We start from the raw sequence: 15,841 nt of genomic DNA, 5'->3' as shown, positions 1-15,841 counted from the left end.
TTGTCTGCCATCCATATTTACTTTCATAGTGATCTTCTTTCCAGTAGTTCTGTGCTTCCATCAGAGATCGTTTTCTTCAGCCTTTTTGTTTGTAGATGTATTTATTTTATCCTAGAAGAATGCGTCCTTATTCCAGCACATTTGTAGATATCATTATATCTTCTGACGTCTATAATATCTGTTGACAAATCAGCCATTAGTCTTGTTTCTCCTTAATGGTACTATGTCCCTTTTCTCTTTGCTATTGGTTTTTAGCATTTTGTCTGTGGTACACTCAGCTTATATTCTTTGTATTCATCTGACTTGGGAGTTCAGTAAACTTCTTGAATATATTGATTAATGTCTTTTATTGGTTTCTATCATACTCTTCAGAATTTTTCCAGCCTTCACTCACTGCCCGATTCCAAAGCCACCTCCACATTTTTAGATATTTGTTACAGCCACACTCAACTTCCAAGTGCCAAAATTTGTATTATTTTCCTACGGCTCCTGTAACAAATTACTACAGACTTAGTGGCTTAAAATGATACAAATTTGGGGGATTCGCTGCCAAAGTGGTTAGGACTCTGTGCTTCCACTGCAGGGGGCACAGGTTAGATCCCTAGTCAGGGAACTAAGATCCCACATACCATGCGGTGTGGTCAAAAACAAAATACAAATCTATTAACTTATTTTTCTCGATCCAGAAGTCTGAAAAACGTTCAGCTGGGCTAAAATCCAGGTGTCAGCAGGACTGTTTTCTTCTTGGAGTCCCCAGTGAAGAATGCTTCCTTGCTCCCTCCAACTTATACAAGCCACCTGCATTCCGTGGCTAATGGCCCCTTCTTCAAAGACAGCAGCACAGCATCTTCAAGTATGTCTCTGACCCTGACGTTTTCATCCTTCAAATGAATTAGCAAAAAGTGGTACAACTACAACCTTGGTTTTCTGTCCAGAGTACACATTCCTGACAGTGAATCTCTCACTTCTAGTATTTTTTGCAGTCTGGACAGGTTGAGAATTTCCCAGATTACCAAATCCTGGATCCTTCTTGGTTAGCAATTCTTCCTCACTTTCCTCTTACATTTTATTTCAAACAATAAGAAAGCAGGCTTATCTTTAATACTTTCCTTGGAAATCTCAGCTAAATATCTTAAGTTCATTGTTTACATGTTTTGTATTCCACGAATACAGTTCAACCAAGCTTTCTGCTGCTATATTAACAACGATCCCTTTCCTTTAGTTTCCAATAATGGGTTCTTGGCAGTGTCCTTAACAGAAGTTTTCTACCATCACCCTGTTCAAGATGATTTGAGTATTCCCTAAGGCAATGTCTGTTTTCTGTGCTCCTCACTTCCTTCTGAGTTCTTACTAGCAGTGTTATAAGTCCTTATACAATATTATGGAATAAAGTATATGTAGAAGACAGTTTTCTTTGGAAAATCAAGTAGCTGCTGAAATGGAAAATGGTGGTAGAAACAAAGACGATAAGGACTATGAAATGCACTGCTTTATTCTGACTACAGTGGAGAACAGAAAAAATGACTATGACACCAAAAGTAACAGCAACAAAAGCAAAAATAAACAAGTGGGACTGCATCAAACTAAAAAGCTTCTACACAGCAAAGGAAACAATTTCAAAAATGAAAAGGCAACCTGCAGAATGGGAGTAAATATTTGTAAATCATATACTGAGTGTAAGGGGTTAATATCGAACATACATAAAGAACTTATACAACTTAATACCAAAAAACAATCCAATTTTTTAAAAATGGGCAGAGAAACACAAATCAAAACCACAGTGGGCTATCACCTCACACTTGTTAGAAAGGCTATCGTCAAGACAAAGAGGTAAGTTTTGGCCAAGATGTGGATATAAGGGAACACTTGTGCACTGTTGAAGGGAAGACAAAGTGGTTCAGCCATTGTGAACAGTAGTATGGAGATTTTTATTTCTCAAAAAAATAAAGTAGAACTATCATGTGAAGGAGCAATTTCTGGGTATATATCCAAAGGAAATGAAAATAGAAGTTTGAAGAGATATATGCACTTCCATATTTATTACTGCATTAGTCACAATAGCCAAGACATAGAAATAATCCATGAATGGATAGAGATATGTGTGTGTGTGTACATGTACACACAATGGAATATTATTCAGCCACGAGATAGAAGGAAATCCTGCCATTTGCAGCAGATGGGCCTTAAGGGCATTACGCTAAGTGAAATATCAGACAAATACTTTATGATGTCAGTTACATATGGAATATAAAAATGTTGAACTTGTAAAAACAGAGAATGTAATGGTGGTTACCAGAGGCTGGGAGTGAGGGAATTGGGGACATGTTGTTCAAGGTTACAAACTTGGAGCTAGTAGATAAATAAGTCCTGGAGAGCTAATGCACAGCATAGTGGTTATAGTCATAAATACTACCTTATGAAGTTCAAAGTTGCTGAGAGACTAGATCTTAATTGACCTCACCCCAGGAAAAGAAATGAGAATTACCTGGTGTCGTAGAGGTGTTAGCTGATGCTACAGGTGGTAATCATATTGCAGTATACAACTATACCAAATCAACACATTGCATACCTTAAATTTACACAGTGTTTTGTGTTAATTATATTTCAATTAAAAAAAAAGAAATGAAATAACAAGTTTAGAGTCTTAATGAATGGTTAGAGAACCAGATAGTTAAAAGAATTCCTTGACTTCTCTGGTGGCTAAGTGGTAAAGAATCCACCTGCCAGTGCAGGAGACTTGAGTTTGATCCCTGATCCAGAAAGAGTCCCACATGCCACCAAACAACTTAGGCCTGTGTGCCACAACTCTTGAGCCCAGGAGCTGCAACTGCTGAGCCCACCTGACGCAACTATGGAAGCCCACACACTCTATCGCCCATGCTCCACAAAAAGAGAAGCCACTGTGAGAAGCTGGAGCACTGCGACTAGAGCGTGGCCCCTGCTCACCACAACCAGAGAAAGGCCTGAGTAGCAGTGAAGACCCAGCACAGACAAAAAGAATTAAATTTTTTAATTAAAAGAAAAAAAAAGAATTTCTTAATTATTATAGTAGTAGTATTGTAACTGGAGAAGGCAATGGCACCCCACTCCAGTACTCTTGCCTGGAAAATCCCATGGACGGAGGAGCCTGGTAGGCTATAGTCCATGGGGTCGCTAAGAGTCGGACACGACTGAGCGACTTCACTTTCACTTTTCTCATTCATGCACTGGAGAAGGAAATGGCAACCCACTCCAGTATTCTTGCCTGGAGAATCCCAGGGACGGTGGAGCCTGGTGGGCTGCCGTCTATGGGGTCGCACAGAGTCGGACACGACTGAAGCGACTTAGCAGCAGCAGCAGCAGTATTGTAACTTCTGAAAACATAATCCAAAGTTTGATCCTGAAGTTACCTGAAATTCAATGCAAGTTGAGTTCATGGCCTCAACGAGGCTTCTTATGTTGGAGCTATGGTGTTGATTGGAAAAGAAAGGACCCTTATAATTGGAAGGAGAATATTTGAGTCGATTTCAATAAATCTGATTACCCTGAACCCCTTATATCTTGCTGAACCTCCATGCTGAAAAACAAGCATTTCTCCTTGTGTTGGTTGCCTGAAGACCTTGTAACAGCCTCACCTGAGATTCTTGACTTGTAGGTCTATGCTAGTTCACCTCTAAATCCAGTCCCACCATCTCTCATTTCTTTGTGATCCATAATTAAACTCAGATCTGCCACAATCTAAGTCTGAATACCAAAATAATTTCCTAAATTCATATTGGCAGAAACCTGAGGATCATATATGGGAATGGATTTTAAGTGTTACAGCAAGACAAAGGAAGGTAATGGTTGATCATTCTGAATTTATTGATGTAGATATACCTATTGGAAATGTGGGTTCTTTTCACTTTGGGGCAGTTATGAATAAATGCTGCTGTGAATATTCATCTACCAGCTTTTGTGTGGGTTTATGTTTTCATTTCTCTTGGCCATCTACCTAGTTTGATGGAATTGCTGAGTCATAAGATGACTCTGTGATTAACATTTGGAGGAACTGACAAACTATTTTCCAAAATGGTTGCGCTATTTTACATGCCCACATGCACTGTATGATGATCCCAATTTATTATTATAATAAATTATCTGTCTTCTTGATAGCCATTCCATAGTTGGTGTGAAGTGGTATTCTCACTGCAGCTTTCTTGATTCACATTTTTCTAATAGCTAATGATGTTGAGCATCTTTTCATGTTTTTTACATCATATGTATATATTTGTCCTTTGTCCATTTAAAAATTTGGTCATTTGTCTTTTCATTATTGAGTTGTGGAAGTTTTTTATATGTTCTGGATACACATGTCGTATTAAATTTATGATTTGCTGCTATTTTCTCACATTGTGTTATCTTTGCACTTTTTTGATGATGTCTATCAAACCATAAGATGATGGCATCCAGTCCCATCACTTCATGGCAAATAGACGGGAAGACAATGGAAACAGTGACAGACTTTATTTTCTTGGGCTCCAAAAATCACTGCAGATGGTGACTGCAGACATGAAATTAAAAGATGCTTGCTCCTTGGAAGAGAAGCTATGACAAACCTAGACAGCATATTAAAAAGCAGAGACATTACTTTGCTGATAAAGGTCTGTCTAGTCAAAGCTATGGTTTTTCCAGTAGTCATGTATGGATGTGACAGTTGGACCATAAAGAAAGCTGAGCACCAAAGAATTGATGCTTTCAAATGTGGTGTTGGAGAAGACTCATGAGAGTCCCTTAGACTGCAAGGAGATCCAACCAGTCCATCCTAAAGGAAATCAGTCCTGAATATTCATTGTAAGGACTGATGCTGAAACTGCAATATTTTGGCCACCTGATGTGACGAGCCGACTCACTAGAAAAGACCCTGATTCTGGGAAAGATTGAAGACAGGAGGAGAAGGGGATGACAGAAGATGAGATGGTTGGGTGGCATCACCTGCTAAATGGACATGAGTTTGAGCAAGCTCTGGGAGATGGTGAAGGACAAAGGAGGCCTGGTGTGCTGCAGTCTACGAGTTCACAGAGTCAGACACGACTGAGTGACTGAACAACAACAATCAAAGCATAAAGTTTTTAATTTTGATGAAGTTTAATTTTTTTTCTTTCATTGCTCATGCTTTTGGTGTCGTATCTACAAAGGGTTTGTGTAACTTGCGGTCATGAAGATTTACTATGTTTTCTTCTAAGAGTTTCATAGTGCTCTTAAGTTTAGGTCTGCTGCTGCTGCTAAGTCGCTTCAGTTGTGTCTGACTCTGTGCGACCCTATAGACGGCAGCCCACCAGGCTCTCCCGTCCCTGGGATTCTCCAGGCAAGAACACTGGAGTGGGTTGCCATTTCCTTCTCCAATGCATGAAAGTGAAAAGGGAAAGTGAAGTCGCTCAGTCGTGTCCGACACTTTGCGACTCCATGGACTGCAGCCTACCAGGCTCCTCTGTCCATGGGATTTTCCAGGCAAGAGTACTGGAGTGGGGTGCCATTGCCTTCTCCGAAGTTTAGGTCTAGGATCCACTAAAACTAATTTCAGCGGATGAAGTAAGGAAGAGATCTAACATTCACTCTTTAGCATATGGAAATCTAGTTGTCTTGGCACCATTTGTTGAAAAAATTTCTTTATGTATTCTACACATGATTGGTTCTTAAATGTTATAACATTATTTCTGCCTTTTAAGATGTGACGTTAAATGAAACAACATGCATGAAAGTGCCTTGTATCATGCAAGGCATAGTTGGCTCTCAACAAGGTCTTGGCTCCCTTATCCAAAAATCAATTGACCATAAATATAAGGATTTATTTCTGGACTCTCAGTTCTATTCCATTGATCTATGTATCTATCCTTATGTCATTACCACACAATCTTGTTACTAAAGCTTTGTAGTAAACTTCAAAATTATTCTTCTTTTTCAACATTGTTTTGGCTAATCTGGATCTCTTTCATTTCCATATGAATTTTTGGGCCAGCTTATATATCTCTTGTACCAAAAAGCCAGCTGGGATGTTGATAGGAGTATGTTGAACCATAGATCATTTGAGGGAGTATTGCCATCTTAACAATATTAAGTCTCCCGAACCATGAGCATGGATATTTTTCTACTTATTTGTCTTCTTTAATTTCTTTTAACAATGTTTTTTACTTTTCAGAATACTGGTTTTTCACTTCTTTTGTTAAATTTACTCTTAAGTATTTTATTCTCTTTGATGCTAGTATAAATGGAATTGCTTTCTTGGGTTCATTTTTTGATTATTTATCCCTAGTATGGAGAAACAAAATGGATTTTTTGCATATTGATCTAGTACCCTGCAGCCTTTATGATCTCATTTTTAGTTTAATACTTTTCCAGTGGATTTCTTAGGATCTTTCTGTATACAGAATCATATCATTTACAAATAGAGATAGTTCTGCCTTTTCCTTTTCAATCTCTAATGCCTTTTACTGAGGCCTCCTTTTAAATGGAATCTTCAGTCGTTATGTTTAGTTGTCTTGCCATGTATTTTCTTTTTTATACTAGTAATTTCACATTAAACATACACAGACTAATGTATTAAGATCCTAATATGTCAATTCTAAGTATATACTGAGTTTAAAAGGATTTTTTGCATTTTTTGATATTTTATATATATATTCTAAATTCTAGGGGCACTACAGAATGCATATAATGCAGAAAAAATTGAAGTTTTCACTTTCACTCTGATATTGGTGATTTAAATCTTATTAAAAACTTGAATGTTTAAATATATCTTTATCCATACATTTAAGTATCTTGTTTTTACTTTTTATAATTATTTTTAAAAGAAGCTCTAGTGTGGGTAATTCTAAAACTCAATTTAGGTGCAAAATATAAACAGCATGAAAATAATTAGGTATCTTTATAATTATCAGTATTGTATATTTAAGTTATTATGTTAAAAAATCCTTGTGATTGAAAATATTAAATGAACTAAATCATGATAAAGTCCTTTTGGACTTTGATAAGCCAGGACATTATTCTAAATTTCCCCTGCTGAACACAACCAATGAAATTTTGTATCTCTCTAATATCTTTGTGGTTTTCTTTGCTGCCTACTCACAATATCCTTTATTATTTCCTTCTTAATACTTTAAGATACCTTTAGCAAAAACAATCTGAGTGACCATCTAAATAGGTATAGCCACCAAATTACCAAAAAAGGAGAAACAAATGGTAAGGTGTTTAGGACACCAAAAGCACAGTGCTGAGAGTAAAATTATTGTTTCTAACTAGAAGATACAAAGAATTATACTGACTGAATCATTCCTCAGTTTTCCATACGTTTTCAGAGTTTTTCTTTACATTATTTTATAAGGGGCTTCATGGAAGGAAAAAGAAGAGGAAGTAGGGTAGTCAGGGTTACAAATGAAAGGAAATCTATTTGGGTAAGATTTGAAAAACATGTATGTTGAAACTCTTACTTTGTTAATATATTAAATTCCTAGATCTCTATAGTGTTCCATGTAATTTTATTCTCTAGATTGTTTTTTCCTATTACTCTGGCCATTATGTTTAACCTTTAAATAACAAAAGTTTAGAAAATCAGAGGTGTTTAAAGATCACCACTAGCTTGAGTTAGCAGAGCATCATGAGACTCCTGTCTTGCGTTTGACACTGCTCCTCTCTGTTAACATGTATGTTGGAAACAGTATACTATTTTATGTCCATGTTTAGAGAGTATTTCTTAGGTAAGTCAACAAATACGATGATCATATTACCTTTGGGAAGCTCTTTAGCCTCACTGTAAGGATTTTACATGTAATGCTCTTTCATTTTGCTTGTTCCTCAGCAATTAACCCTGAGCGAACTGCTTACATTTCTTCGAGGAGCTGCTCGATTCCAGATGAGAGCTACGGCTGCCTTTCTTCAAACATTCCTGCGCTGGAATTGATGGCTCTGTATGTGGCAGCTGCCATGCATGACTATGACCACCCAGGACGGACAAATGCGTTCCTAGTGGCTACCAATGCCCCTCAGGTAGGAAATAACTTTTTCAGAAAGTCTAGGAATGATTCTGAAATTTTACAGCCAGGCTACATTTCCCTTTGCACACCATTCTTCAGTTGAAGCATTTTGCCTTTGGATAAAACACATCGATATGACATGTGCTAAAGAGTTAGGGAAAGATCTTCAACTGGAAGATAAATAAAATATTCCTGAAAGAGTAATTCACTGTTTTTATGAAATTCTAGAGTCCTCTGCTGTCAGTATCTTTGCCTTTGATCAAATTGGTAAGATTCTGACTAGCTGTTAAGACTTACTCTTCTTCTAGCCAGATCCTTCATATGCCTAAAAACTAGAACAACTGAGAACTGTTGTATTTTTGTTGTTGTCCTCTCTTTTTTCCCTCTAAGACATGCCATAATATGCAGTCTCTTAGCTCAGCATATATTCATATATGTAAAAAATCTTCTAGTGCATTGTTTTTGAATTCAGTACAGTTGATAAGGTGCAAGATTTCTTTAGGGTCACAATTTGCATAAGAGGTAGAAGTTTCCAACAAATGGATGCTGTAATTGTAATAGCTTTAAACATTAGGACTTGGAACTAAATACAGGCAGCCCTCCTTATCCAGGGGTTCTACCTCCCTGGATTCAATCAACTGCAGATCAAAAATATTTGAAAATTTTAAAAATTCCAGAAAGTTTCAAAAAGCAAAACTTAAATTTACTGCATACTAGTAACTGTTTACATTGTATTAGGTATTATAAGTAATCTAGAGAAGATTTAAAGTATACAGGGGATGTGTGTACGTTATATGAAAATACTGCATTATTTTATATATATTTTATATGAGTATCTGCAGGGGTCCTAGAACCAATTCCCTGAAGATACTGAGGGATGGCTGTGCTTGGTTTTAAGCAGAATTTAGTGTGATGACTTAGCGACTAAAAAACAAAAACAAAGTATCGTTGTGAGTTTTTGTTTAGGCAGATGATTGCTGAAATGTCAGCTTTGTATTTCTGCCTGCCTGCCTGGCTTACAAAGAGCAAGTTGTCAATATTGTTTACTGAATTCGTCTTACTTGCTCACTTTGTTGCTCTATGTTCAAACCTCAGTTCTGATTCTTTCATCTTTTATAGCCATTCTCCCTGTTCCTCTTCTCATTTCTCTTTCTTTCACACACTCCCAGTACTTAAAATATAGGAGATAGTTTCTCTAGCCAGAATAAGAATAGGATGCAGAGAGAGAAAAGTAAAAGCGCTAGGTAATTCATTTTCTCTAATTAGACTTTATTCATAGCTCATGATTTCCACAGGTAACTTTTAGATGAATTTCAATCTAGATATTAATATTTTTCCACTTTCTAAGAATTGCTTTGGGAGAAATTACCCACTTATAAGCACATCTCCTCATTTGCAATCCCACTCTGCAAGAATCAGATGCCCATTTTCTCTAGCCTAGCACTTCATATGGAGAAAGCAATGGCAACCCACTCCAGTACTCTTGCCTGGAAAATCCCATGGACGGAGGAGCCTGATAGGATGCAGTCCATGGAGTCGCGAAGAGTCGGACACGACTGAAGCGACTTAGCAGCAGCAGCACCTCATAATCTTTGAAAATCCTAGTTCTATAGCAAGTCACAGACTGGCACAATAGAAAAAGTAGTAGTTTTGGGATGGAGAGACCTGAGCTTGATCTCTGGTTACCCACTATTAGCTGTGTGACATTAGGCAATTAACTCTTATCTTTCTGAACCTCAAGATATGTACCTGATGTGACTACGGGTAAAAAGAGATAACATTTGGGAAGTTTTCTGCTGAATCAGATATCACGTAGACAGAAATTATTTACTATTCTATTCCACTCTCTACTTTCATTCTCTCTTTGAGTATAGGTGAGTCAGACTTGTGTATTACCTCTTCTTCAAGGATATTACAAGTTAGCGAATTCTAGTGTTATTTGTCTTGCAGGCAGATAGTTTAAAACAATGACACATTGAATGTATTCAATAATTTATATGTTATGTACTCAAAACTGTTGTCCTGAACAAAATACAATCATAAAGTCTGGACACAGTCAATAACTATGTGTTATTTCTAAACTCTCATTGTTAAGGACAGCCAAGAGACGAAGCAGTGAGAAGGGCCAGAATGGAAAGGAAATTGATCAAAGAGTTCAGCTGTGAAAAAGTATAGCCTTTTACCTGGCCTCCGTGCTTACTTCCTGATGCTCTTCAGTACGGGTTCCAACACACAGCAGCCAGAGGGGGCCCTGTTCTGCCCTGAACCCTCACTCCTAGTAAAAGACAGTCATTACAGTGGCTCAGAAGATCTTACATGACTTAGCCCCCATTAATTCTCCTTTTTAAACTCACTCAGGTCTAGCCTCACTGGGTTCCTTGCTATTTCCTCCTATGTCCCAGGCACACTCCCTTTTTGAGAACCTGGCCTCTTTCTGTTCTCTCGCCCAGAGTGCTCTTTCCCTACACATCTATAAAGATCACTTTGTGACTTCCTTCCACCTAAAATTTCAAAAGCTCCTCCATGACACTCATTATGTTCCTCCTCTGATTTGTTTTTCCCACAGCAACAACCATTTAGCATACTGTGTATTTTGTTTTGTATATTTTAGTGGAATGTAAGTTTCTATGAGGGCAGACATTTTTCTTTTATTCCCTAATACCTAGAATGATGCCTAGCACACAAAGGCATTCAGGAAGCATTTGTTGAATGTTGAAGGATGCCTAATTTCTTTGCTCTGCCGGGCTGCCAAGCTTGTCTGAAATATACTCCATTGTTCCCAAAGTAATGAGGTTCACCAGACCTTCTTCAGCTAGTGCCTATGAGATAAGGACTCCTGTGAAAACTTGAGGCTTAACCTGTTTATTAGGTAATAAAGCAGTCTCTCTCATCTTAGGAAGCTCAATAAGTCTGCTACTGCTAAGTCACCTCAGTCGTGTCCGACTGTGCGACCCCATAGACGGCAGCCCACCAGGTTCCGCCATCCCTGGGATTCTCCAGGCAAGAACACTGGAGTGGGTTGCCATTTCCTTCTCCAATGCATGAAAGTGAAAAGTGAAAGTGAAGTTGCTCAGTCGTGTCCGACTCTTAGTGACCCCATGGACTGCAGCCTACCAGGCTCCTCCATCCATGGGATTTTCCAGGCAAGAGTACTGGAGTGGGGTGCCATTGCCTTCTCCGTCAATAAGTCTAATCAGGCCATAATTAGTTAAAGATATTATTGCTCTGGTATATGATAAAAAGGGACAATAGGGCATAATACCACCAATAGGATCAAGCATTCTCCTTTCTCATGGTAAGGGAAGTGTGTGGGAAGACTTAGGAAGACTATTTTGAATCCTTGCCATAAAAGAAGGGGAAACATTTAGTCAAGTTTATCCTGGAGGGACATCAGTATTAAAATTCTAAGCAATTTCTGAGCTATTTTCAAATAAATGGTTGGCTGGAAGATGCCCATTAGTGATTGAGATATTACAGTTTGAATTGGGTTGGTCAAAAAGTTTGTTCAGTTAGTGAACACATTCAATAAAGTTCTTGGTGAAAATGAAATATATGTCTTTTATTTGTACTTAAAACTGAATGAACTTTTTTGCCAGTGCAGTTGGCCAAAACATTTTGATTTGGGGTCAAAGGAAACAAAACTGAGAATTATAGATCTGAGACAGTCATAAACGTTTGTCCTCCCAAATATAGATCAAGATGGAGACTAAACAGGTGCATTTCCCCTCTTTCCTTCTGATCAAAATAATAATAAAAGATAAAATGCATTACAACAGAGAGGAGTAGGCAGAAGGATATTATCACCTGTAAGTTAAAGAATTTCATACTGTTTTTGGAAAATGAAAATCATGTGGGCAAATATAACGAGATTAAAATACACTAGAAAGGAAGCCAAGGCTTGAGTGGAACCCTGGCGACTCCTGATGCCATTGCCCTTGTCTGCTACACACACACACACCTCTCTCTCGTCTGCTACACACACACACATACACACATCTCTCCCATATAACATACACCATACACCTTAAAGCAAGGCTACTGTGACTGTCTATTCACTTCTAGGCAGAAAACACATCTCTTAAATACTGAAGGAAATGGCCAGAAGAGATTTAGTACTCCAGAGTAAATCCTTCTCATTTTGGAAATCACACTGGTAATTCCAAAGCAAAACCTGCTAGGTAAACAAGCCCCACCCACATTAACAGGCCTCCTACTCATCCTTCCCAATTAAAGAGACTCAGCAGTAAAACATACACAAGGCTATGAGATGCATACTGAAGGACAGGCACTATTCTAGGCAATACTGTTGAACAAAACAGGCAAAAAATACATTCTACCCATATGGAACTCACATTCTAGTAAAGTAAGAAAAAACCAACAAGTGTATGTGTGTGTGTGTATGTGTGTGTGTAAAAGAGAGATGATTATGATGTAAGTGCTAGGAAAAAAGTAAAACTGGAGGAGATGGTGCTGGCATAGAAGGATTATTTTCAAGTTAAGAGTTCTGTATCCAGCTAAGCTACAGTTGAGTGTTAGGAGCAAAATAAAGAAATCTCGGGTATACCAAGATTTTAAAAAATCATGTTCCATCCATCCTGAGAAAGTTACATAAAAATGTGTTTTAGGCAAAACAAGGGTGATGAACTAAAACAAAAGGTCTTAGAAGATATAGGATTACCAGAAATTTTAGAACCCAGAACTTGAGGGTAAAGGAATCCCTAGATGGAAGCTGTTCATCAAAACTATTTCTTTAAAGAGAAGCACTTGTTTAAAAAAAAAAAGTAGCTGCATTGTTTTCTGCCGCACCTAATTTGTTTACTGCCTCTATTGGATTTTCTTTTCAGTTAGGAATAGTAGTTTTTTAATGAAACAGTCCTTCTTAATCCAAGATTTTTCACTTCAGAAAGATTAAAATACCTTCTTATAATCTTATGACTGTGACCTAGAGATTTACTTTATCGTCTCCTTTTTCTTGTGGTTCAACAGGAGACATTTGTTCAGATTTGTCATAGTCTTCCTGTTTGATCTAAGTGTTTATGTCTGATGGGTTTTTCTTTTTGCTCATTTATGGAAAAATGTTTATTATTTGTTAAGATTGATGCCATCTTTTTGTATTCCATTTCAAATCTTTTTGACTCGGGGTAAAAGTAAACTTTATGACCAACTAATTTGCTTTACCATGTTAGAGAAGAAATTTGCTTGTGGAGATAAGGAATATTCATAGTTAGAGAAAGCAGGTAGCAAGTTGCTTTAGCAAATATTCAAAGAATGTTAGTTACTGCAGCTCTGAATTATGGGGGAAACTGTTCATTTTCTAGTTGTCAAGGTGCCCTCAGTAAAAGCTGGCTGAGGCTTCATTATCTGTTTTACCTGGAATGTTTTCCTCCTTGAAGTTAAGCTTGGCTTGTTGCTCTGTGTGTGACCATCCAGTGTTCTTTCTGAAGTAGAATTTGCCTCTTTCTTACTGCTCCGTGATTCTTGCCTCCACTAAGCCATGAGGTAGTCATTCAGTTTACTGGGGTCCAGGAGAGGCCTCCTTCCCCTTATTCTCCAGGTGGGTTTTTCTGTCTTAGGCGATGACTTAGATGGCCTTTCCTCAATCCATTCCCATGTTTACCATGTCTTTAAAGCTCCCAGTATTGCAATTATATCTAGATTCTAATATTGATTCAGATTTCTTTTCATCCTCATTTGATATTTGGTAATGTCAAAGGGCAATTTGGATGCTGCAGGAATTCTGAACTACTGGTTTTTGTTTTCTTGTTTTTTTAACTGATCTCATTAACTGAGAGTTTAAGTCCGCTAGCTTTTAGGACACTCATTATGCACTGTGGTTTACTGACCTGGGAGTTTGATTACTTCTTCATGAACAAAGCTGTTCTGATCATTTATCAGTCTTTATTGGATTTAAACATGAGTTAGTTAAATCACTTTTATATGTAAGTTGACTTCTTAGAAAGTCTTTGACGTTTAACATGTACAGTGTTTTAATTTGACACATATATTGTAATATGATTACCACCACAGCAATAGCTAACACCTCCATCACATCACATAATTAACTTCTTCGTGTGTGTGGTAAGAATATTTAAAATCTAGTCTTTAGCAACTTTTTAGTACATAATATAGGATTGTATAGTCACAACGCTGTACATTAGATCTCCAGAACTTATTCAACCTTAAAATATATTTATTTATTTATTTATTTGGCTGTGCTAATTCTTAGTTGCTGCCCACAGGATATTTTTTTTTTAATTCCATAATAAATTTTACCGAAATATAGTTGACTTACAGTGTTTCAGATGTGCAGCAAAGTGATTCAGTTATACATGAACCACATATATTATTTTTCAGATTGTTTTCCATTATAGGTTCTTACAAGATTTTGACTGTAGTTCCCTGTGCTGTACAGTAAATGCACACAGGATCTTTGATCTTCATTGCAGCATACAGGATCTTGAGTTGTGGCATGGGGACCTCATTCTGTGCTCCCTGCATTGGGAGCGTGGAGTCTTAGCCACTGCACCATCAAGGAAGTCCCATTCATCTTCTGAATGCCTGTTTGTACCCTTAGACCACTGTCTCCCAATTTCCCCATCTTCTTGTAACCACCTAGTTCTACTGTATCTAGAGTTCAGTTTTAGTTTAAACATAAGTGATATCAGCATTTGTCTTTTTCTGTCTAAGTTATCTCACTTAGCATATTGTTGTCAAGGTCCATCCAGGCTAGGATGTCCTTCTTTCTCATGGCTAAAAAATATTCCACTCTGTGTATATATATTGCATCTTCTTTATCTATTCACCCATTGATGGACATAGATTTTTTTCAACCTTTTTGTGACCCAAAATTTAAATCATCATTGCTAACATTAAAATCAAATGATGTTTAAAAAAAATCAAATGGTAAATATGTATGTTTATATCTAGACTATAATTAATTTTTACAGATCTGTAAAATGACCTAATTAGGCTCAGAATATGCATTGTAGCTGAGACTATGCAATATTTTTATCTGTCTATTTCCATTAGACAGAAAGTGCTATGAAAATAGGGAACAGTGTTTTTACTTTTTATTCTCAGCCTTTAGCACTAGCTACAAGGGTTCTTTTAATAATTACTATGCTTGGAGGACTTCCCTGGCAGTCCAGGGGTTAAGACTTCCCTTTCCAATGCAGAGGTGTGGGGGTTCAATCCCAGGTTAGACCTAAGATCCCACATGCCTTGTGGCCAAAAAGGAAAAAGAAAACAATACATAAAACAGAAGCAAATTGGAACAAATTCAATAAAGACTTTAAAAATGGTCCACAAACAAATCTTAATTACTATGCACATTTAATAATTTTTTAAAACTTTAACTTGTTAGAGATGGAAGAAGCTTTAAAAATTCTGTAATCCAGTGATTTTTAGAATCTATATTCCCAAATCCTAGACTACTGAGGAGGTACCTCAGGGTCTTCCACTGAAGTGAAATGGGAAAAACAGTGACTAGATCTACACCACCCGGACAGAGGATTTGTGCTTTTACCTGCTTGAGACTTCTGTGACTTCCAGGCCCTGTGTCAGCTAGGAGTATAGGGTGTGCTTTTCTCATACTTATGGATCTCCAGCTCACCATGCACAGAGTATTCCGGGTTCCTCTCCTTCAGTCACCACCACCATTCATTCCATGCTAACTAAAGAACAGTAATGTATCCCTAAACCTGCTCTCTCTGTTCCTGACGACTTTATTAACAGAAGCTTTATCTGGGAAGTTTCACTGCTTTAAGGAAGCAGACCACAAATATCAACTTTATATCTCTTGGTAGGCAGCATGGTGTCTGCAAGGAAGATGAACTTTGGAGACAAATTACCAT

General features: G+C 37.4%; 2 protein-coding genes and 1 long non-coding RNA gene across 5 annotated transcripts in view; 1 reads left to right on the top strand and 2 right to left on the bottom strand.

Moving 5' to 3' along the window:
* CYP2R1 (cytochrome P450 family 2 subfamily R member 1) overlaps positions 1-15,841 on the bottom strand; it is a 90,193-nt gene that overhangs the window by 20,564 nt on the left and 53,788 nt on the right. The window lies entirely within an intron of this gene.
* Positions 1-15,841, top strand: part of PDE3B (phosphodiesterase 3B) — a 164,430-nt gene that overhangs the window by 139,301 nt on the left and 9,288 nt on the right. For all 3 annotated transcript variants that reach the window (XM_081545044.1, XM_081545043.1, XM_081545042.1), the window contains exon 12: positions 7,814-8,001. In XM_081545044.1, the coding sequence (XP_081401170.1) occupies positions 7,814-8,001 (188 nt within the window). The remainder of the gene's footprint in view (positions 1-7,813; positions 8,002-15,841) is intronic.
* LOC145527323 (uncharacterized) lies at positions 1,472-7,990 on the bottom strand. Its single transcript, XR_014069664.1, has 2 exons — positions 5,528-7,990; positions 1,472-3,086 (listed from the first exon to the last, which is right to left on the bottom strand). It is a non-coding gene; the product is annotated as an uncharacterized LOC145527323 (long non-coding RNA).

Source organism: Giraffa tippelskirchi, chromosome 11 (genome assembly GCF_054371585.1).
Source record: "Giraffa tippelskirchi isolate mGirTip1 chromosome 11, T2T-mGirTip1v1.2.pri, whole genome shotgun sequence".
Taxonomy (NCBI): Eukaryota; Metazoa; Chordata; class Mammalia; order Artiodactyla; family Giraffidae; genus Giraffa; species Giraffa tippelskirchi.
This window is presented reverse-complemented; position numbering and strand designations above follow the sequence as displayed.